Source organism: Maniola jurtina, chromosome 1 (genome assembly GCF_905333055.1).
Source record: "Maniola jurtina chromosome 1, ilManJurt1.1, whole genome shotgun sequence".
NCBI lineage: Eukaryota > Metazoa > Arthropoda > Insecta > Lepidoptera > Nymphalidae > Maniola > Maniola jurtina.
In genome coordinates, this window is record NC_060029.1 from 11466170 (window position 1) to 11488319 (window position 22150).

General features: G+C 35.3%; 3 protein-coding genes across 5 annotated transcripts; 1 reads left to right on the forward strand and 2 right to left on the reverse strand.

Moving 5' to 3' along the window:
• Positions 1-643: 643 nt before the first annotated feature.
• On the reverse strand, positions 644-16199 carry LOC123866849 (centrosomin). Of its 3 annotated transcripts, XM_045908571.1 has the most exons (13): positions 8278-8387; positions 7984-8086; positions 4439-4488; positions 4030-4169; positions 3810-3929; positions 3250-3327; positions 2911-2969; positions 2790-2826; positions 2600-2707; positions 2360-2514; positions 2209-2280; positions 1041-2119; positions 644-940 (listed from the first exon to the last, which is right to left on the reverse strand). In XM_045908571.1, exons 1-13 carry the CDS (start codon positions 8339-8341, stop codon positions 747-749), a joined length of 2259 nt encoding a protein of 752 aa, XP_045764527.1. In that variant the 5' UTR covers positions 8342-8387; the 3' UTR covers positions 644-746. The 3 variants fall into 3 exon arrangements, with proteins under 3 accessions (XP_045764527.1, XP_045764544.1, XP_045764534.1); XM_045908588.1 differs by lacking the exons at positions 7984-8086; positions 8278-8387 and adding an exon at positions 15939-16199; XM_045908578.1 differs by having other exon boundaries at positions 7984-8388.
• A 627-nt stretch (positions 16200-16826) lies between these two features.
• LOC123866950 (28S ribosomal protein S18b, mitochondrial) lies at positions 16827-18077 on the forward strand. The gene is made up of 2 exons (XM_045908758.1): positions 16827-17345; positions 17907-18077. The coding sequence occupies exons 1-2, from the start codon at positions 16947-16949 to the stop codon at positions 18060-18062; spliced, it is 555 nt and encodes a 184-aa protein (XP_045764714.1). The 5' UTR covers positions 16827-16946; the 3' UTR covers positions 18063-18077.
• Positions 18078-18370: 293 nt separating this feature from the next.
• On the reverse strand, positions 18371-21681 carry LOC123866869 (suppressor APC domain-containing protein 2). The gene is made up of 3 exons (XM_045908613.1): positions 19937-21681; positions 19360-19563; positions 18371-18508 (listed from the first exon to the last, which is right to left on the reverse strand). The coding sequence occupies exons 1-3, from the start codon at positions 20927-20929 to the stop codon at positions 18395-18397; spliced, it is 1311 nt and encodes a 436-aa protein (XP_045764569.1). The 5' UTR covers positions 20930-21681; the 3' UTR covers positions 18371-18394.
• Between the last annotated feature and the right edge of the window lie 469 nt (positions 21682-22150).

Below are 22150 nucleotides of genomic sequence, written 5' to 3' on the forward strand. Positions count from 1 at the left end.
TTTTCATATTTATTTTAAAGTTACTTTTAAAAATCGAATGCTGTGTCGTGTGGATGCGGGTAACTTTAAAAATTTAAATTTAAAAAACAAACTGGATGTTGCCGAGGTTGCTACTGTATATATGCAACACATAATATAAAGACATATTTTAGCGTTGTCATGATTCAAATATGACTAGGGACTTCGTCTGTGATGGCGTTTGCTGGCGCGCGTGCTGTGCTTGTTTGGAGTGTTTTTTTTTTTGTTAAGAGTGGCTGGTTTTTGTGTTAGTTGGTGTTTTTTGGTGGTGGAACTGACTGGGAAGCGCTCTAAAGGGGCGCCGCGCGTGTGTCGGCGGGCGCCGGCGCAGACGGAGTCCATACTTGTATAAATTCAATAACTTTAAAATATCACAAACTTGTCATTGGCTAATCAGAGTAAAGCCAGATTTAAAGAAAAAAAAAATATGACTAGATTAAAACGAAATAACTTTGGTGTATCTTGCAACTATCTGCCCCACTTCCCCCTCTCTACATCTAAAAATACCTTTTCGGTTCTTCCCTCGCCTCGGTCGGCTCTCAACTTAGGTTTTTAATAATACGTGGGTACAAATATTTTTCTAACTACTAATCACTAGTCAGTAAAATAAAGAACCTGGCAATGTATCAAAAATTGTTATTTATTGTTAAATAAGTATGTCAATTCTTTTAAGTAAAATAATGTAAGGAAACAATGTCAATAACACTAATTGGCACGCATATCAAATATTACTTTTGATGTTCGACATGATCTCGGACTTGGCGCAGAACTCCATGGGTTTTGTGGATTTCTCTACAAATAGCTCGTTGTACACCCATTTTTCTCATATTGGACGCGTTAAGCTGTATTAGAGTTTCTGCTAAAGTAGCTTTCGTCCTTGATAATTTTTGTTTTAATGTTTTATTTTCCTCATATAATGATCCTAAACAAAGAAAGAAACAAATATTATTAATCAAAATAAACTTTCGTGTTATCTAAATCTAATAACAGTACTGTAAGAATGTAAGAAGAAAATTACTTACGAGGTGATAAGTTGACAGCATCGTTATGTTCTAAACTAGAGAGCCGATCGCTGTCTATACCCTGGTCCGGTGACGTAGATCGATCTTCTTCGGCTGGCAGGCCTTCACGGACCTCAACATTTTTATCATCATCGTCCATTGCTACTCTGCGGGTTACTTCAATCTCTAGCTGTGCATTGGTTTCCATCGCTACGGCTAATTTTTCCCTTGTTTCTTCGAGTTCCTTCTCGAGCAGGTACTTGTCATGTTGCACGTGTGCTCTCTCGAGTGCCACTTCGGACGCTTGCACGGTCGCTTCGTCCGCGGCTCTCCTGAGTGAACGTTCCGTTTCCATAAACGTAGATTCTAATTCTTGTTTCTCTGCACGAAGTTTTTCCACCAGCTGAACATTGTACACAATTTGTTGTTCGTTATGGGCGAGCTTCGTTTCCAGAGCGATCAAAGCAGCTTTTAAAGTTTCCAAACGGTTATTAGTGTCAGTTGCGTTCGAACGCTCCGTGTCCAGCGCAGATTTCAGATCATCGTTTTCACTAACAAGATCATTAATTTGTTGAATTGCATGGTCCAATTTGAGAGTTAATTCTCTTTTTTCCTCTTCTAACTGTCGATTAAGCGCAGATACGTCATTTTGTTCCAATGAGGTATTTTCTTGTACAGGCTTATTGTCCTCGGAACGCGATCCATAGGAAAGCCGCGAACGACGAGCGCGATATCGGTTGGCTTCCGACATACACTCCCGTGCAGCTACCCCCGTATCGCACAAACCGACTCGTGCTAGAGAAACGTTTCTATCAGGTTCTGACCAACATTCAGACTCCGATATAACGTCTGCCTGTGGAACATGTCTCAGCGGTTTCTTGAACGAATTGCGGTTGTTGTCAGAACCACACGCTAGATGATGTCCAAACATCAATGTTAAATCTTCTATTCTCATAGACTGTGAAATGTCTAGGTTACTTTCGTCCATAGAAAACTCAGCAGGAGCCATCGATTCGTCCAATTGTAAGCCAACGGGAAATGCCAAACTTTGCTCTAAAATACTCTCAGCTAGCTTTTTCTTCTCTTCGCCGAGAACACACCTGTGAAAAATTTATTTTTAATATTAATTCAATTCTTGAACAAAAATAGTGTATATACTACAGATAGATTAGTGTAAAATATTTCTTACTTGTGGGACAATAATTTGTCCAAGAAATATGCTAAGCCCTGCAAACGTCTTGTCAAGAGCTGTTGTAGATTTCTGAAAAGGATGTTTAGTTGTTATAGTAATTATGTCATTATTTATTAATTGATATTTAAATAATTAGTATTGAACAAACCCAGTTTCATCATCATTTTGTATGTTTTCTACAGTATTCTGTAATAGTCGAACTTTGTTTTCCAAATCCTTAATATGCTCATCTTTACATTTTAATATTTCCTGATAATTCTCTATGTGAGAATCACTAACTTGAGCGTAGGTCAACTCTTTGTTCTGAAAATAAATTTTATCTATTAATAATATAATTAGGTGTATATGTATTTTGACTGTTTCATTTTACTTAGTTTTAAGGGCATACCAATTTTAATTTTTTAATTTCCTGGTCCTGTTGCTGAATTTTTTTCATGCACCCTTTAATCATTTGAAGCGCTTTACGATTTTCCTTTCTGAGTCGGGTCAATTGATCCTATAAATAAACATATCTTCTATTACTACGCTGAATGAGATAAAATTTACAGAATTTATTGAGTTAGAAAGAACAATCTTACCAAACTTTCATTGTTTACAGTCACAGCTAAGTAATCACTGAAACAGTAATAATAGAGCATTAAGAAAAATATTGGAAACTTTGACAAAGTATTTAAATCAACAATATGGTTAGCTATTTACCCAGCTGCAGATTCCGATTGACATGTTTCATCCACGGCATCGGTTTGTGGGTCAGCAACCTAAAATCAATTTAAGAAAGTGATAAGCCATCATTGCAAGTCAGGGTCATCGCGTACCAAGACAGTGACAACGAGTGGAGTCGCAGCGCAACGATTACTACACTACTAAGCAGCCGCGGAGCCGCCTTCTAATTAATCCACACACCGGGCCGGCCGTAGCACTGCCACGTGAGTGCACTGACTACGACTGCACTCGGTGTCATTCTCTTGGCCTGTTAGCGTTAAAAGTGTATGATTAAACTGTGATTAAACATCGATTTACTATCTATTTTTTACTAACCTTGGATGGCTCATTCGTCTCTTTTCTAACAATACTGTTATTAGCTGACAAATCTGCGGCTTCCGTAGAAATCGAACCCTTTAAAACCACAAAATCAATTAATGAAATGAATATTACCTATCTTTATGTAATTTAATTTCTTTTACCGAATATTCGGCTGAGTTTTTTGCGAGCTTTTTTTCAGACTGGGCGCGTTTGAAACTCTCGTAGACCGTAGCTTTATAATTTTAAGTTTACGTAATAAATTATCACCATTACGTCAATTCATTTATTAAATTCAAAAATTGACGATCTCAAAGTATACAGTGGTATCCATTTTGGAAAGACTGACTTTTCTTGTCCGTAACGATTTTTAATGGGTACTTATTACATGTTTTATAAGTAAGATCCAACGTTAGAATATAATGTATGTAATACCTTCACTATATGTGAGTTTAAGGTTTTACGTAATCTTTAATTCTTGCACCAGCAACTATCTAAATGGAATGCCTAACTACTTTTTAGCTTTGAAAGATTTCTTGAAGAAACGCGAGTAGAGTAGGTACCTATCTAATGTTTACCTGACTCTCCAACACGTCGATTGCCTCTGCAGCTGCAGCCAACAATTCCTGTTTATCATTCAGCTGTCTTTTCAGTTCTTCAACTTCCACTTGAAGTCGTACATTATGTTCCAATAATCCCTACAACACCAAACGTGTTAGCAACATCAACAGTGTTGTAATTATATTTCTTCTCATCCACAGCAACAAACAATTATCTGATTTGTCAAACAAAACTCACTTGAACAACGGGTGGTGCTCCATTTCCTAGTTTTTCTTCTAGAAAATATATCCGTAGCTTTAAATGGAAATTTTCCTTTCTCAAGCTGTTTATTTGTTCTTCAAATTGCTTCATGCTAACACCGCTAGCCGTTGTCACATCTGCAATAATTCGAAATTTTAATTTATTCATGCAGTAAATATGAAAATGCCATAAGAAATACATAGTGCGTTGTATGTACAAAAACGCAAATTTATTACGGTACGGAAATGGTTCGCGTGGCTCGTGCGACCCGTGTTTTTAAATTATTCACGGATTTATTACCGTAACACCAAGTGACTATTATATTTTCATTAGTGGCTACTATTATTTGTTACCAAATCATTTATTTTTAACATTACGTACATACTAATAACTTATAGATACGTACCATGCCCGTCAGAAGGCAACGTCATTTCCTGTAACTTGCGCGGGCTGGTACTGAAAAATTTTCAAAAAATAATTTGCGTAGGTACTAACTAGGTACAAAGTAATAGCTGACATAGAATAGTTGTAGGTAATATCAAAAACCGGGTCTCAGATGCAAAATTGATGATGATAATAATTATTTCGATTTAACTATTGAAACAAATTCAGTGATAATTTTGTAAATAAGAACAATTATATATATGTATATTAACGGCTCTGTAGTATATTCTACGCGTTCGCGTATCGTTGATCTGATTGAGTTAAAACTGTAAACTGTTGTTGACATAATACCTAGATATATACCATCACAGATTAATCTGAGAGTTGAAAAAATTGTAGCGCGCGAGTTGTTCAAACTAACTCCAAAATATTCGACGAGTCAATTTACAAAGATATTATCTATGGTATAGATGTGATCCACATTTAGTAATGTAACATAATTTTGGCGGATTACATTTTACAATAATTAACCTCCGACCCAAAAAGAGGGGTGTTATAAGTTTGATGTTATAAGTTTGTGTATCTGTGTATTTGTCTGTGGCATCGTAGCTCCTAAAATAATGAACCAATTTTAATTTAGTTTTTTTTGTTTGAAAGGTGGCTTGATCGAGAGTGTTCTTATAGTGGAGTAAACGAAGCATTTTCGTCGGAAGTCCTCAGAAACAGCTCCGATTTTGATGATTTTTTTTTAAATTCTTGTTTTTTATACATTATTTAAAATCAGAAACGTTTTGAAGCGGGGAAATAATTTTTTTATCCATATGTGCGATATTTATACACGAAGTCCAGAAAAACGCTACCTTCTCTTTGAGAAGTTGTAGAGGAGGTCAAATGCTACAAATGACCTCTAAACACTTATGGGCAAAAACCGCCCGTTTTTGAGTTATTGATCGTTTACAGAAAAATACGTATTTGTTTCTTTTAAAATTCATTAAAAAAAAAGTAAGGCATATAGCCGACTTTTTATTTAATTTCTAAGTACTAGACATCTCAATTAATAATTGTGAATACTAAAATAAAAATAATCTTTGTAGGTTCCCCGGTTAGGGATCCAAGACTGTACCAGTTTCATAATTTCTATTGGGTTACTTTGCCAAAAAATTGATTTTTTTTTAAAGTTACAGAAATTTTTGGCCTGCAAATTATTTGCAAAGCTTCTACACATTTTCAGCTATCCAATGATGTACAAAACTTTAAAATAAGTTGAAAATTAGCTAAAAAAATGATAAAATAATAGCACAAGGGAGAAATTTCTTAACGCTTAAATTTTAAACAAATCGTTCCTATTGATCAATTGAGCTATCCCGTGGCCGATTTTATGATCAGACTTGACCAGATTATATAGTCACAGTAAACTGTTACCTCTTTCTAAGTAGAGACTACCTCTAAACAAAGAAAAAACGATTTGTTTAAAATTTAAGCGTTAAGAAATTTCTTCCTTGTGCTATTATTTTATCGTTTTTTTAGCTAATTTTCAACTTATTTTAAAGTTTTGTACATCATTAGATAGCTGAAAATGTGTAGAAGCTTTGCAAATAATTTGCAGGCCAAAAATTTCTGTAACTTTAAAAAAAAATCCCTTTTTTGGCAAAGTAACCCAATAGAAATTATGAAACTGGTACAGTCTTGGATCCCTAACCGGGGAACCTACAAAGATTATTTTTATTTTAGTATTCACACTTATTAATTGAGATGTGTAGTACTTAGAAATTAAATAAAAAGTCGGCTATATATGCCTTACTTTTTTTTTAATGAATTTTAAAAGAAACAAATACGTATTTTTCTGAAAACGATCAATAACTCAAAAACGGGCGGTTTTTGCCTATAAGTGTTTAGAGGTCATTTGTAGCATTTGACCTCCTCTACAACTTCTCAAAGAGAAGGTAGCGTTTTTCTGGACTTCGTGTATACATATCGCACATATGGATAAAAAAATTATTTCCCCGCTTCAAAACGTTTCTGATTTTAAATAATGTATAAAAAACAAGAATTTAAAAAAAAAACATCAAAATCGGAGCTGTTTCTGAGGACTTCCTAAGATTGGCTATTTTACGGCTTTATTTACTCCACTATTAGCTATAATCCAAGAAAATCGGTTCAGCCGTTTGAAAGTTATCAGCTTTTTTCTAGTTACTGTAACCTTCACTTGTCGGGGGTGTTATAAATGTTTAGTTTACACATGTTATTTACAGCAATTTAAGCTTTAGTTCCTTGTAACACATAAAATATTTCGAATAAAACTGAGGATCATGATCAACCAATTGCCGGACCACTACTGAGCACGGGTCTCATCTCAGAGTGAGAAGGATTTAGGGCTTAGGCCATAGTCTGCCACACTGACACAATGCGGATTGGCAGACTTCACACACCTTTGAGTACTTGGAGAACTCTCAGGCATGCAGGTTTCCTCACGATGATTTCCTTCACCGTTAAAGCAAGTGATATTAATTAATCGCTTAAAAGCACACAACGCACATAACTGAAAAGCTAGAGGTGCGTGCCCGGGATCGAATCCACGACTTCCGATTAGGAGCCGGACGTTCTAACCACTAGGCTATCATAGCTATTAGACTATGGATAGTAATAATTATTAATTTCATTTAAATAAATATATCAAAATCATAATAGGCATTTGTTCTGACAAGGACTATTATATAAAACTCTAGTGATAATATATTATTTATTTATTTCTCTACCTACTCCTACAAGTAGGTATAAATCGCTGCCTACCCTCCAAGAAGTGCTACATAATTACCTATTTACTTACAATTGAAAAATATAATAGTACGACAGTGATTATGATTATTATCAAACTAGCTGACGCCCGCGACTTCGTCCGCGTGGATTTAGTTTTTTCGAAATCCCGTGGGAACTCTTTGGTTTTCCGGGTTAAAAAGTAGCCTATGTGCTAATCCAGGATATTATCTATCTCCATTCCGAATTTCAGCCAAATCCGTCCAGTAGTTTTTGCGTGAAGGAGTAACAAACATACACACACACACACACACACACACACATACAAACTTTCGTCTTTATAATATTAGTGTGATAGTGTGAAGTGTGATGTACGCGAAAAGAGGTAGGTAGCTATACATATAATATACTAATGTGCTGTTGTGTTAATTACTATTTGACAATTATCATTAAAGCGTTGCAGTTTAGGTACCTATCTATATGGTGAGAGAGCTTATCACTTATTTACGTAAGTGGATACGTACCTAAAATTGATAAGTTATTATTTGATTAATAAGTATTTCGTTGGTCTAAACTTAATAAATTAATGGAGAATTAGAGAACTGGTTCTCCAGTTCTCTAATTCTCCACTAATTTATTAAGTACTTATAATATAAGAATGAAACAATACCTAACAGAAGGCAATAAAAATGTCACTTTAACGTAGATTGTGTATTTTATTGTAGATTGTATACGTATAATATAACTGACGTATAAATTATAATACATACATATTATAGATATATCTAAAGTGTAAATAGCTATTTATATTACCTAAAAGGTGAAGATATAGTACTGGCCCCATGTTTCGATGTGTTCATTCGAGGTAAAGTAGCCATATTAATATTTAGACACGTGCAAGATGCATTTAATAAAGCTAAAAGCAATGTACCACTAACTATATCATAAAAAGAGCACGAGTTTTAAATCACTACACAATCTTCACGTCTATAAATAAATCACTGATCTTAATATAGTTTTTATTTAAAATTGCACCAGTATAATATGGTAAAAGAGAGTTTATATTATTAAACGGTAAATAAACTATTACATAATACTATCTATCACATTTTGCGCGTTTAATAAGTAAACAAATGAAACAGCAAACGATGCTGTGTTGATGTTGACTCATTGAGCGTCAATGTTTTGACGGCACCCGAGAGGACACTGAAATTAGGGCAAGCACCGTTCGGGTAGAAATCGGGGACTCTCGAGAAACTTCGTATCCCATCAAAAACATAAATGTGAAAAAATGGCCAAGTTCGATAGAGAAAATGAGAGATTGTAAGCTTCGCCGATAAAAGGTAAGCTTCGCCGATAAAAGCATTGATATCTAAATAGGTGCCAAGTTCTTATAGGTCTTTATATCATTCCTACAAGAATGTACAAGAAACTTTGATCGTTTTAAAATATTACTTTATGTTATTGAGTGCATATAACTTGGCAAGTTTTAAAAGTCAGTAAATCAAATTTTACGTTTAACATAAAATTTAGTTTAAGCTTAAGAATGTATTGGCAAATATCAAAACTTGCCAAGTTATATGTACTCAATAACATAAAATAATATTTTAAAACGATCAAAGTTTCTTGTACATTCTTGTAGGAATTATATAAAGACCTATAAGAACTTGGCACCTATTTAGATATCAATGCTTTTATCGGCGAAGCTTACCTTTTATCGGCGAAGCTTACAATCTCTCATTTTCTCTATCGAACTTGGCCATTTTTTCACATTTATGTTTTTGATGGGATATCATCAATTTTTGTTAAGTTAATTTCTCTTCATTTATTAGGATTATCCTATAACTGTAAATTTTTGCGTGATTGAAAAAGCTTGCAGCTATGCAACTTCGCTTAGTCACTTATCAAGAGTGTTCATAGCTATAATCTAAGAAAATGTGTTCAGCCGTTTGAAGATTAGCGACTCTTTTCTAGTTTTCTTATTAGAATAATAAAACCGGTTAATATCTACTATCCGAGAAATACATATTAGTATTCACTATTCAGCCAAATTCTAATAAGGCGATGTATTGGCATGGTAATGCGTAATGTGTATACTTAATATATCACTATACGAATCATTTAAAGCTATTTTCGACCCCCTGATAACACAGAAATACTTAAACCTAAACACGTACAACTTTGCATATCAGATAAAACTTTTTAAACACTTAGAATCTAAAATTACATGAAAGTAGTTTACATAAACTATTTTTCAACACAAGTGTCCACTTACTAGTTATACATTAGAAGTTGATTCTCTTCGCCGTTAAAGAGAGCGATATTTAATTGCTTAAAATATGCATAACTTCGGAAAGTTAGAGGTGTATGTCCGGGATCAAACCCTAGACCCCAGACCTAAATAGCAGGCCAACATCTCAACCACTACTACCACTTTGTAAAGTTAATTAATATTTATTTATTAAAATTAAAATAATAATGTGTACAGTACCTACCTAAGTACTAATCAGTAAATGTTTTTGAAGTTCATGGGATACAATTTTTATTATTAAAACAACATAATATTGCAAATATTTTGGTGTCGAGTCAGCTGACATACCACCATGCTGCAAGAGAGTGGCCCATGTGCACTATTGTTTCTAAGCTACCTGCTTTTTTTCATCGTTTTGCCCCATTGAAGATCTTTGTTTTCGATACAGAATAATGGTGCCTAATTTGTAATTTCTTAGCGAGAAGTGGTGCGATTTTGTTTCAAAACTAGGTAGTACCGGCCGGTTCGGAGCTAAAAGCCATAAAAGTTAACTAATTAGGTAAAATATTCCAAAAGATCATAAGTCGGTACGTACCCATTCCAAACGCTAACTTAACTGTTTACGGTAAGATTTAAAGTCAAATGCCGTCATGAATAATTACAACAGATTTACTAAATATTTTACAACAGGGTTGCAACAAGTGACGGAACTCAAAAGTCCGGAAATCCCGATCAGTCCTTCTTTAGAAGTGATAAAATAACCACCTGTTTACATCTACCTAAACTTCAATTAAAAATTATTATGTTTATCTTGTTATTTGTTTCATTATTATTATAAGTAATGTGCCTTATGTGCAGTTATGATAGTGGCAATTTGAAAAATACATCTATTTGACAACCCTATGCAATCGTAGAATTTCTTTGTTTGTGGGAAAGGTAATAAATTTTTAGCTTTAACAAGTAGTCGTTAGGTTGAGTTTTACTCGACCGCATTAGGACTTAACTATGACCGTTCATAATATAAAACTACTATTGTTAAAAAGTTTTATTGCTATTAGCTCTTAACCGGCCGGTACGACTATACCTGTTTTTAATTTTTAACGTTTCGCTGTCCAGCAACAAACCATGTGATTTCTAAAAAGGTCACTAACAACAGGTGGAAAACTTGAAATATCACGTTATTTACGAGTACGAGTTGCTTCGTGGCACCAGTGCTGCAGAAACGGCTCGATGGCGGCGGTTTCGCAAAGGAAAACATAGTGCGTTTTTCATTCCAACGTTTTTGATCTGGGAATTTTGACCTGCAGAACAAGCCCCGGTGACGACCGGAGACCAAAGTTGATAATGAAGAATTGAAGGGTTTGGTGGACTAGTACCGGTGTCGTTCACTAGAGCTTTCTTAAACTGGCCAGACGATTACGATGGAGGTCTATTGTCAGCAACTGCAAACCATGATGGAAAAGCTAGCTGCCACACAACTGAGGCTGGTCGATCGCTCTAGGCCACTGCTGCTTCAGGACAACGCTAGACCACACAACAGACGGCTACCAAATTAGACAATGACTTCTATGTATACTAGTATACATTATATATAAATTAGAGGAGCTTCAATTGGAATGTCTAAGATATCCACCGTACCTACTCCCCGACCTTGCTCCAATAGATTACCATTTTTTTAGTTTGGATAACTTCTTATATATGGAAAAAATTCAACTCCAATGGGGCAGTCCAAAGCGCCTTCAAAGATTTTATTGGTTCCCTTCCGAATGATTTTATGACATGGCAAAAGTGCATAGACAGCAATGGTATATACTTTGATTAAATAAATATATTATATTAAAAAAAAAAACGACTTTTTGTTCCTCCCTTACAAAACGCCATCAAATAGTACCTAAGTATAGATAATATTAATCAGTAATTGTTTTTGAGCTTCAGGATACAATTTTAAAACATAATAATTTATGCAAGCAAAGCAAAATGTTATGTCGAGTCACTTTAGCTGACCAGTAACGGCTGCATGGGACTTCAACATGTGCACTATAATTGTTTGTTATTGTTTCAAAGGTTCCTGCTTTTTTATGCGTTTCATTGTGCATAACCGAGAATAATTTTACGAATATTTTTACGAAAATTATAGTAACTAGTAATTATTAGGTATATATATCTAACCTTTAGATATACATACATAACTTATATTATCATCTAAGATTACCCCTTACAAATTATAAACCAGTCAAGCACCTCGCACACGATGGGTTCTGCGCCATCGTACAAGAAATAACACTTTTTTTGTGATGTAAGCCTAACCACAAATTAACAGTTTTAAGATTTTTTCCTTTACTTGGTTTTTATGATAATACTAGCTGATACCCGCGACTTCGTTCACTGGGATGTAGGTTTTGTAAAATTCCCGTGGGAACTCTTTGATTTTCCGGGATAAAAAGTAGCCTATGTGCTAATCCAGGGTATAATCTATCTCCATTCTAAATTTCAGCCCAATCCGTCCAGTAGTTTTTGCGTGAAGGAGTAACAAACATACACACACACACACACACACACACACATACAAACTTTCTCCTTTATAATATTATATAGTGTGATTGCTACCTGCTTTTCATAATGTTCTAGGTCCGTTAGGTTTTGATTCCCTTGACAAGACACCAGGTGTGATTTCACTTTCAATACGAGTACAATAGTACCTAACTAATAAGTACAGTATGTCAGATATAGTATACCTAACCTTTAGGTACCCCTTACAAAAAAAAATACACAATTAGACCACTTAAAACATACAACGGAAAATCAACTCTGTGAATAGTTTGTATTGTAGTACCTGTCCGTGTGAAACCAAGCAAAACCGAGGCAGGTCACTAGTATATATGAAGATACAATGTTATGTTCCTTGCTTTGGAAGTAAATCACCCATTACTACCCATATTAAAGAGCAAGTATTTGTTTGTTCTTCAATCACGTCGCAATGGAGCAACGGATCAACGGACCAACGTTACACAGTTTTATAAACTTAAAATGTGCACCTCGATCCATACTTGCTGTTCTACTAGCCACACCAATAACTTTGTCATATAATATATGACATATTAAAACATAATTTGCTATTTTCTGATTTTTTCCTTTGTATACACCTAATTACCTATCACTATACCAAATTTGAAGTTTCTAAGTCACCTGGAAGTAGGTTAGGTTTTTGATGAGTGAGTGATGAGTGAGTGAGTGTTAAAAATGGCACTTTTCAGACCTTAATAACTTAATATCGATAAAAGATTTTTTCATGAAATTTTGGGTTCTAAGCGCTTAAAGGGGTCTTAATAGATATGCAAAATTACAAATGTGTAGGTTCAATAGTTTCTGAGTTATAGGGGGGTCAAAAGTAGCTCGAAATGGTTCGTGTAATATACACTTGTCAGCGTGCCGCCGTTCTTATTAGAATCGAACTTGGCGAGACACGCTGTCGCGTGTCTTGATTAATGCAAAGGCAGAACACTATCACTCCAGCTGCCAGTCGGGATGAAAAGAGATAAACGTAGTTGAGGGAGTAAACGATACGATCGCACAAAGGGCGGAGACGGATGCTGTTCATTACACATTGTACAGAAATAGATATACGAGGTGCTCTAAATTTTAGAATACGACACTTATAAAAAGCAATCATTCACAGGAGTGCAAGTATGATTGTTTTCGATAGACATACGAGTATGGAATTAGAATTGAAATTATTTAAAAATTGACGGTAGGTATTTTGACAAATATGTTGATCAATATACAGGAGTATTTGATTTCAGGCTCCCTCTATCCTAGACCCGGAATATGACGGATCCATACACCGCCAATAAGGAATGAGCCGGTATCTGAATTATGTCCATTCAGTTATTGAAAGTCAATTTAAAGATATTTTTAGGGTTCCGTTTCTCAAAAAGAATAACGGGAAAATAGGATAACTTTGTTGTCTGTCCGTCGGTCTGTCTGTCCGTCCGTCAGCCCGTCCGTCCGTCCGTCTGTCTGTCTAATCACGAAATTTGGTAGGTAGGTGGTGGGCGATTTCAAAAAAGGATAAAGGGAAGGATAGCAATGTAAATGTTACAACCACTAGACACAAGCGGTACAAAATCGTGTTTTAGGTGATCCTTGCAAGTTGCAAGATAGGTACTCAACAGCTTATGTACAGCAGTTGAAGTCTCGGTTGAGACGAATATCAGCTATTCCTTTGAATTAAACAACATTTTGCATTCACTTCGCTGCGGGGTTTGTATTTTATTGCCACTTTTATACGTTTCTTTCAAATAGTTCCGTCGTGGTACCAACGCAGCACAGGCGGCATAGGTAAAGGTACCTTACCAACAATGTATGAACAAGTATAACGAAAAATTAATAATTAATTTAATTTATTACAGAATATTAGGATAATACTTGTCTATTGTTAGCGACAGGTCGAGATGGCAATCAGGATATGAGGTGAGTCACGTAAGGGGGACGCCAGGCACACCCGCGCTGTCATAGTTTTAGTGTTGCAGGAGTCCCTATCGACCGCGTTTATCTATTTCATTGTTGCTTGTTATTTTGTGTATCACTACACTTCTATATACTCTATACTAATAAATAAAATGGAAGTGTCTGTTTGTAATTTCGAAATAACTAGATACCTCATATTAAGGTGGAAGCGACGGGCCTGCCCGCGAAATTCAAATTTAATTTGGTTTTTTGCATTTTTTAAACTAATAGGACAACGTAGGCTTATGACATTTTCAATTGCGACAATGGCAGTATCACGAGAAATTTGCTCTAGTATCGACTAATGTGTCAGAATTATTAGTCGATACTACAGTTAATTTCGCGGGCAGGCCCCTCTCATGCCCCTTAAGCTCATAATGGTTATTTGAACTGTGCCATAACTGAATCACACGTTTTTGAAATTTTTGTCTATCTGTTTGAACAGGCTAATCTTCGGAATGGCTGAACCTATTTTGGCGGGACTTTTACAGACAAGTAGAGGATTAACCAAGGAGTACCATAAGCTACTTTTTTAACTCAAAAAAACTGAAAAAAATTTCAAAAATGGAGGAGATGTGTATTTCTACCTATGTACTCTATATCTCTGATATCTGTCTATTGTATATCTCTGAGATTTCTGAAAAGATTTGTACAATTCTTTTTTTAATTGATAAAGAAACTTATGTGACATGTTACGTAAATAATTTGGATTCTGACTCCTCAATCCTGATGCTTCACGGGGATCTGACCAATCCACGCGGAAAAGTTGAAAAATATAATGAAGTTGAAAAATATAACTTCAGTTGCCTGTTCATCAAGTATGTAAGTAAGTAAGTATTAAAATAACCAATAATAATCCATTCTCAAACATGTGAACTAGAATTTTAGAATATTGTTACATTGAATGGAAAATATTTTTATATAAATGCACTGGATAGTGCTGTGTTATACACTGGCATATCAAGAAGAAGTCTGTGTCTAGAATAAAATCTGATTCAAAATCAGTAGGATCATATAGATATTAGATAGTTAAAATCACTTTCACAATTTAAATCAAGTGTCTGTAATGATGTTAGTATAAGTCCATTTGATTGTGATATTATTTAAAACAGATGATTAGTAATAATTTTACTCTCATTTTATTGCACACCAAAAAATTCTCAATATTGATTACCCAGTGGCCGGTATGTGATATCACCTCACTAGAAATTTACCATTTTAACCTGTTGCGAACAATTTGTAAGAATGTGCCGAGTTATGTATGTTATAATGTATGTATGTACCTAGTTCTATAAGAACAGTCTTTGGAATCGGTGCCAACGAGGTGCCAATGTGGAGTCACAAAAAATATGTAGAGTTCACAGTTTGTGTGGATAATAATTGATTGGCACCAACTCCAAACAAGGTGTGAAGCATATATCAAAAATTAGTGCTGATGGCCAGTGAAAAGGTGACACATAGACAGACACACTTTTGCATTCATAATATTAGGATATGGATTTATTTGTTTAAGGTCATCATTAAACTAATAATAACTAACCACCAATAAAAGCAAAGTGGGTTGCACAAATCCTGACTCAGGTATGCAACTCATTTTGATTTTATTGATGGTCAAAGTTAAATGGTAAATGTAATATGACTTTAATCGCCTATCGTGAAATTATACCTAAATATAATAATTAGCAAGCCATGGTGCCTTATTAATTAACATAGTAAATATATTCCTTGTTATAATTTTAATATGGTGAACTATCTATTTACTATCTATTAACTATCTAGTTACCTAGGTAACTAGATAGTTCACCATAAAACCTACCTCAATTGTAAAAATCTAGAATAAGTACAGAAAACTTGACTATAGGTTCCTACTAAGTACTTTGTTAGATAATGGTAAATTTTAAGCTTATTTGTTGTTAATGTACTTAAAACATAATCAAAATAATATGCACAAAACAAAACATATTAGGTAGGTAGGTATACTTAGATATTATTAGAAAAAGTAATTACTTACATCATACCGCTCTCGACTGCCGATTCCGACATGATTTTGCAATTTTGCAACAATTTCAAAGACCAAAGTACAAATATGAAAATTTTAATATTATACGACTACTAGACAAAAAGCTGTAAACCCAAAACAGTTTACTCAGGCAAAATTGGCATGATAATTAACCGGACGACTTCGTTCTTTAAAAACGATACTAATAAAAATTAAACGAAATTATTTTTATAAAACTCAATTCCGTTGCGTTCTGTCAATGCGTCAGTTAATTTTCAAAGTTTCAAAAAATAACCATAACTAATAAACCTCTTTTTTAAAATTTATTTTACGGCCCTGGATAAAACGTTTTTCACTTGGTATGTTCCACAGAGTACATATATTAGGATCATTGGGATGTTCTCGCTCAAGTTTACGATAATAAAATAGTTTCTAGTAAATCGAAACCAATCGAAACTTTCCAAAGCATTGGCAAGCAAGCATACTTGCTATTTGCTGTGGTGTACAAGCATGTGGATCCGGTATATATGAACCGGCCAAGCCAAGACGGCTCTTAATCAGCGTTCAAATACGGGCTGGTCTTTATTGAGAGGAAGCTTGAATTAAAAAGCAAAATGGTCTGTGCTTGAAAAGGCTCAAAAGGGCTAGAACACAGAACCGTAAAGCAAGTTACAAAAAAAAAATTACATTAATTTTTTTTGTAACTGGTTTTACGGCTCTGAGTTCTAGCCTAATAAAAATATAATATGATACCATAAATATAGAGTAAAGTAGTTCTTCATTATTCTAACCTCGGCCTTAAATGAGTGATATCCAAGGCGGTACTATAAAATTGAAAAAAAAAACTACTAACCTTTGTGTGTCCTTCTTCTAAGTTCTAACCTATGTAAAAAGTACTCTGTGCACAGAATACTCAATACTTACTCTGTGTTCTAACCTGAATATTGGTACAATTTTATTATTTTTGACTTAAATTAAAAACCTTTGTTATTGTTCGAAATAATCAGGTTGCAGGAAAAAATGGCACTTGCAATAAACATACGTTCTATTATTAGCAGAGCAATTCTTGCAGATTTGAAAACAGTTCGTTTCTTTTCGGACCAAGCTGACGAATCTGAAGAACAGCAGAAAACAATTGATCCTACAAAAGATAGAACTAAGCCTATACCATTAGAAACTAGCATGAGATATCTAGACAGCAAAGCGTATAAACAAACCTATGGAGATAATCCAGTTTGGTATCTATACAGACGGAACCACAGAGGCGGTTTTGCGCCAAGGAAAACACGAAGAACATGTATTCGTAATGGGATTATATCGACGGGGAATCCTTGCCCTATTTGTCGCGATGAGTACCTGATATTAGATCCGAGAAACACAAAACTTTTGGAGCAGTTTATATCTGAATACACTGGCCAGGTAACATCTTTAAAATAAATCATAGGACTTAATAAAATCTCCCCATTTAAAAAGTTCTTCTTGACATTAATATCTACTAGTTTGCAGACTTAGTTCCGCTCTTAAAACCTTAGAAGTTGTTGGAAACCAATAAATTAAAAAAATATATTTACATACTAGGTGATCTTCGCTTCTTGTACGTATAGGTTTTTTAAATTCCGATGGAACTGTTATATTTCCGGGATAAGAATTAGCCTACTTAAATTACCTATTTCTAAGGTGCAAGCTCTCTGTACCAAACGTCAAAATTGGTTAAACAGATAGGAAGTGAAAAGCTAGCCGACTGACAGACCACTTTCGCATATATAATATTAGTATGGATTTGAAAATAGTTGATTTGCTCTGGTTTTGCTTGGGTTGGTTTATCAATTCTAGCGTGAATGTTATGTAGGTACATGTAAACCTCCATCATGACATGTTCTAAATTATGCTGAAAATCTGTGAAAACTATTAATAAATATAAGACACAGACAAACTCAGAATGTAGACTTGTGTAATAAGTTTGGTACCTATTTGTTACAGATTTTGGATGCATTTAAAACTGGCCTTTGCCAAAAGAAACACAAGGAGCTGTTGGTTGCTATTGAAAGAGCCTGGGATCAGGGGTATTTGACTTATGATGTACCTTTTAGGGAATATAATTACTCGCTTTACAATAAAAATGCTGGAATAAATTAAAAATTGTGATTAGTACCTATTAGTTTATTAAAATATCTGTAGACAAAATGTATTTGTAATAAATAGCAATGGCACTTTTTCAAATTAAACTTATAACAGGACTTTAAGTGGTGAAAAAGGGCCCTATGATTCTTAGTTTTAGTGTTCTTACCATTACAGTCATTGCAAATATTATAGTGGCTTATAAATAAGATTTCTAACATTACTAAGTTTTTTAATGTACATAGTTGAGACATAGTTATTAAACTGCTTTAAGAACAAAATGACTTCTCAGTGATATCTAAAATGTATTATGGCAAAAATAAGTGCTTTTATTAATTTATTTAAAATGTTTATGTGAAATTATCCATAATTTTTGTTCTGTTTCTTTGTAGTAGTAATTCTCTTATAAGCGCTGACTTTTCTCTCTCTAGAATAGATATTCGTTCATTCTTGCGATTCACTTCCTGTAAAAGACAATGTTAAAGTTTACTAACTTTTAAAAGATCAATCCTGCCTCATCACAAAATTGGGAAATAACTGTCCTCTTTCCTACCAAATTATAATCAGGTATCTTTAAAACAAGAGTGAACAGGCATCTTCTAGGCAAATATGCCCCATCTTAGCCCACATTGTCACTTTCCATTAGGTGTGATTGTATTCAAGTGGGTGGGTACACCTAGTGAATAAAAAAGAAAACATGAATTGCTGAGATAAGAATAATCAGGCTGTCATTTTTATTTTGCAGAGAGCATTGTAAATTCAAATTCAAAATATTTTTATTCAATTAAACTTTTACAAGTGCTTTTGAATCGTCAAAATAATCTACCACTGGTTCGGAATGCCGTTCCTACCGAGAAGAACCAGCAAGAAACTCGGTGGTTGCTCTTTTTAAGTATGTATTCAATTTACAATAATATGCCTACTACAATAATAATCTGAAGAGCAGTACATTTTAGGATGTGTTCATTATCATACTATCTTGAGTTGTAATGCATGCATTTATTTTAATCTTAAAATTCCTTCAAACGCCAACCCAAAATACATGTAACTTGCATACTGATCATGCATAGATACCTAATACCTACTCTATACAGCTGTTGGATCGTGACTTATGCGTGTTTAGGTTATATTGTATGGGTATATGTATGGGTATAAGTAGGTAAAGTACAGTGAATGCGTATGTCGTGACTCGTGAGTGCTTGCTCGCGACTGATTGGTCCGAGAGGCACGCACAGTAACGCAATGTACTTGTAGTATACGACGTAATTTTACAAGTATGAAGTAGGTAAAGTTTACGCGCGCGCAAGAATTTTACCTCAGCAAGCAATCGGTTCTGTGACTTGAGCACAGCGGCATTGTTCGGCGTTGTCGGAGCAGTTGCCGGCAAAGCCAGATTCATGTGCAGGGACAACTGCCCATGACGCCATCCCGCGGCCAATGCTCCGAGCTGTCTGTTTAATTCTAAAACACGCGCCCGAAGCAGCTCCAGACGCTCTTGATGTGCTTCATTCCAAGGTTCCTTAAAAGTACCAATGTCAAGATAAGTAGTGGTTACAGTCGATGCCGTCAGATTTAAAAGACGACAGTGGAGCAGCGTTGCCAGATGATATTATGTGGCGAAAACTACGAGCGGGTGTAGATCTTCTCGCGTGCCAGAAGTTGATCATAGTAGTTATGAAGTTTAAATCAAAGAAACATCACATCAACATCAACCAACACCAATTCCGACACTGATAAACCGAGTCTGAAAATTCTTTCACTGATAGATAGGACTAGTTAGGTAGGTAGGTATATTATTTTAGAGTGCTAGTATAAATTATATTACTAGGCGGACGAAGTCTCAGACAAAAGCTCGTACATACCTACCTATAAAATATAGCAGCTATTCTTACCACATAAGCACCCATCCTTCCCGCATAGCGCATCTTATCTTGTACTTCCGTTAACTGCTTCAAGTACCATTCCCGCGCTTCCTCTACAGCAGTTAACCCCTGCAGCAGAACATCTTTTTCCTGCTCAATTTGTTTCATTTTTTTTAGCAGATTGTAATCAACACCGTTATGAAGCGTGTGGCGGCGGGGTTCACGTCGACGAGGTGTTTTTCTAAGATTCTGTTGTGTCCCATTAGCTGACCTCCCATCTCCTAAACCACGATCTTGCCCCTCTATAGATCGTGTTATGTCTTCAAAATCTAATTTATCCAATCTAACGTCTCCTATATCATCACTTCCCAAAATCTTATCTTCTGATTTAAAATTTCTAGAATTTTCTTTTCTCTCCATGGTGTTTTTTTCTAAGCGTGGCGGTTTTGGAGGCCCGTAAACCCGATGCGATTGAGAAGTATCGTGTTTAGCTATAGACGATGCTTTACCGTTAGAAAGTATCTCTGGTAGTGGAGTGTCCTTATTTTCAATCAATTGAGGCATACTCGTTGTTCGATGTTGCGTCGAGTTTCCCGATGTTCGCATCAGATTCCAACTCCTATCTCTATTATGAGTGTTATCTATATCCATTAAAGGAGCAGAAGGAGGGCGATGGAGTTGTGCACTACTCATCTGAGAGTGCAGTCCTTTCGCGTCGATATCCTCAGAAATTGCATTAATTTTATTGGAAGCATTTTGCACCTGATTCCGCAAGAGACAAATTTTAAGACCAGTGCAAAAGCTTTCAAACGTTAGGAGTCCATCATGGGAAGCAACCTTCTGCAGGCTTTCTATAACGCCACGGGGAAGCCCTTTAGTGCGGTCGTCGCGCCATCGGTTTTCGATATCCGTTACTTTTACATACCCAGTATGTTTATCATCCATGATATCGAACAGAGTTCTCATAGCTGAGACAAATTGTTTGGGTAGAGATTCCATGTTCGAAGGATTATAATGTATCATGTTTAGTATTTTTGTTTGTTTGTGTTAGAATCTCTTGATCAGTGACCAATAAAGATTTTTATCTAACACTGGCACTAAAACACATCGTTCTAAAATACCTATGTATTAGATATGATTATATCTCAGCATATTCACTATTAACAACTTAACACAAACATTATTTTTAGTTACAAATCGGTGTCCGAAAAAAAGCAAAGAAGCTAGTTCGATTTTATTAACTTCACTTCGCCTACTGTATGTAATAGTTAAAAAAGGAAACAAAAATCGGGTCGCTTAAAACGGTAGATAATATTATGTTTGAAGTGTGCGATGGAACCGGCTAGTGGGAGTGATTTTGCGGACTGCAGGCTACGACCGTAAGCATGAAAACCGGTCAGACTACATTTCGGGCAGGTAGAGGCCATAGCTAGACTTGCCTTTGCGCTACTGATATACCTACCTACTTGGATTGATGTTTTTCTCTCAAATGAAATAATTATGCTCATCTCGAATGTTTGAAACTATCTTGACCGCTACTTCGCCAGCGATATCTATCAACAAGTAGTGCTCTTAGGACCGCTAAGTATCCGGTAGGTAGGTAGATAAGTCTGGCAACTTCCCTATTTCATTGAAACGTGAAAATAAACCGTAAAGAAATAACAAACGCACTTTCGGATTTATATTACTTAGGTAGTTTAGATTTTCTATAGGATCATACCCAGGGCCGTTGTAGGCCATACATTATGCAAGAGCCTTAGGGACACAGAAAATATTTGAACATAATCGTTAATCCGCAGATCTATGTTAGTCTAACATGATTGGAACTAGGAGTACATAGGTACTTACTTTTTAAAAGAATATTACATCGTGGGAGATTTTCTTTAAAGAAATCTTTAACCTATTTCGAACTACTGTGTAAGTATCCTTGTGCCCTCAGTTTTATATTATAGCTGACAAATAAAATTTTTGATGACGTCCCTGGGGCAGCGGTGAGTGTTGTGGTCTTAAAATATGTGGGAGGTCCCGGGTTCTGAACATAATTTCTAAGTTGTCTCTGGTCTGGTGCGTCTGTATGAGCTTTCGGCCGTTGCTAATGGCTAGTTTTCATCCTAGTCTACCCGAAAAGCCGTGCCCCGAAGCTTTTTTGTCGTTCCGATGCGATAGAAAGCAATTATTCATATGGAATACCTAGCATCGTTAAGCCTCGATAGCTCAACGGTTGAGGAGCGGACTGAATTCCGA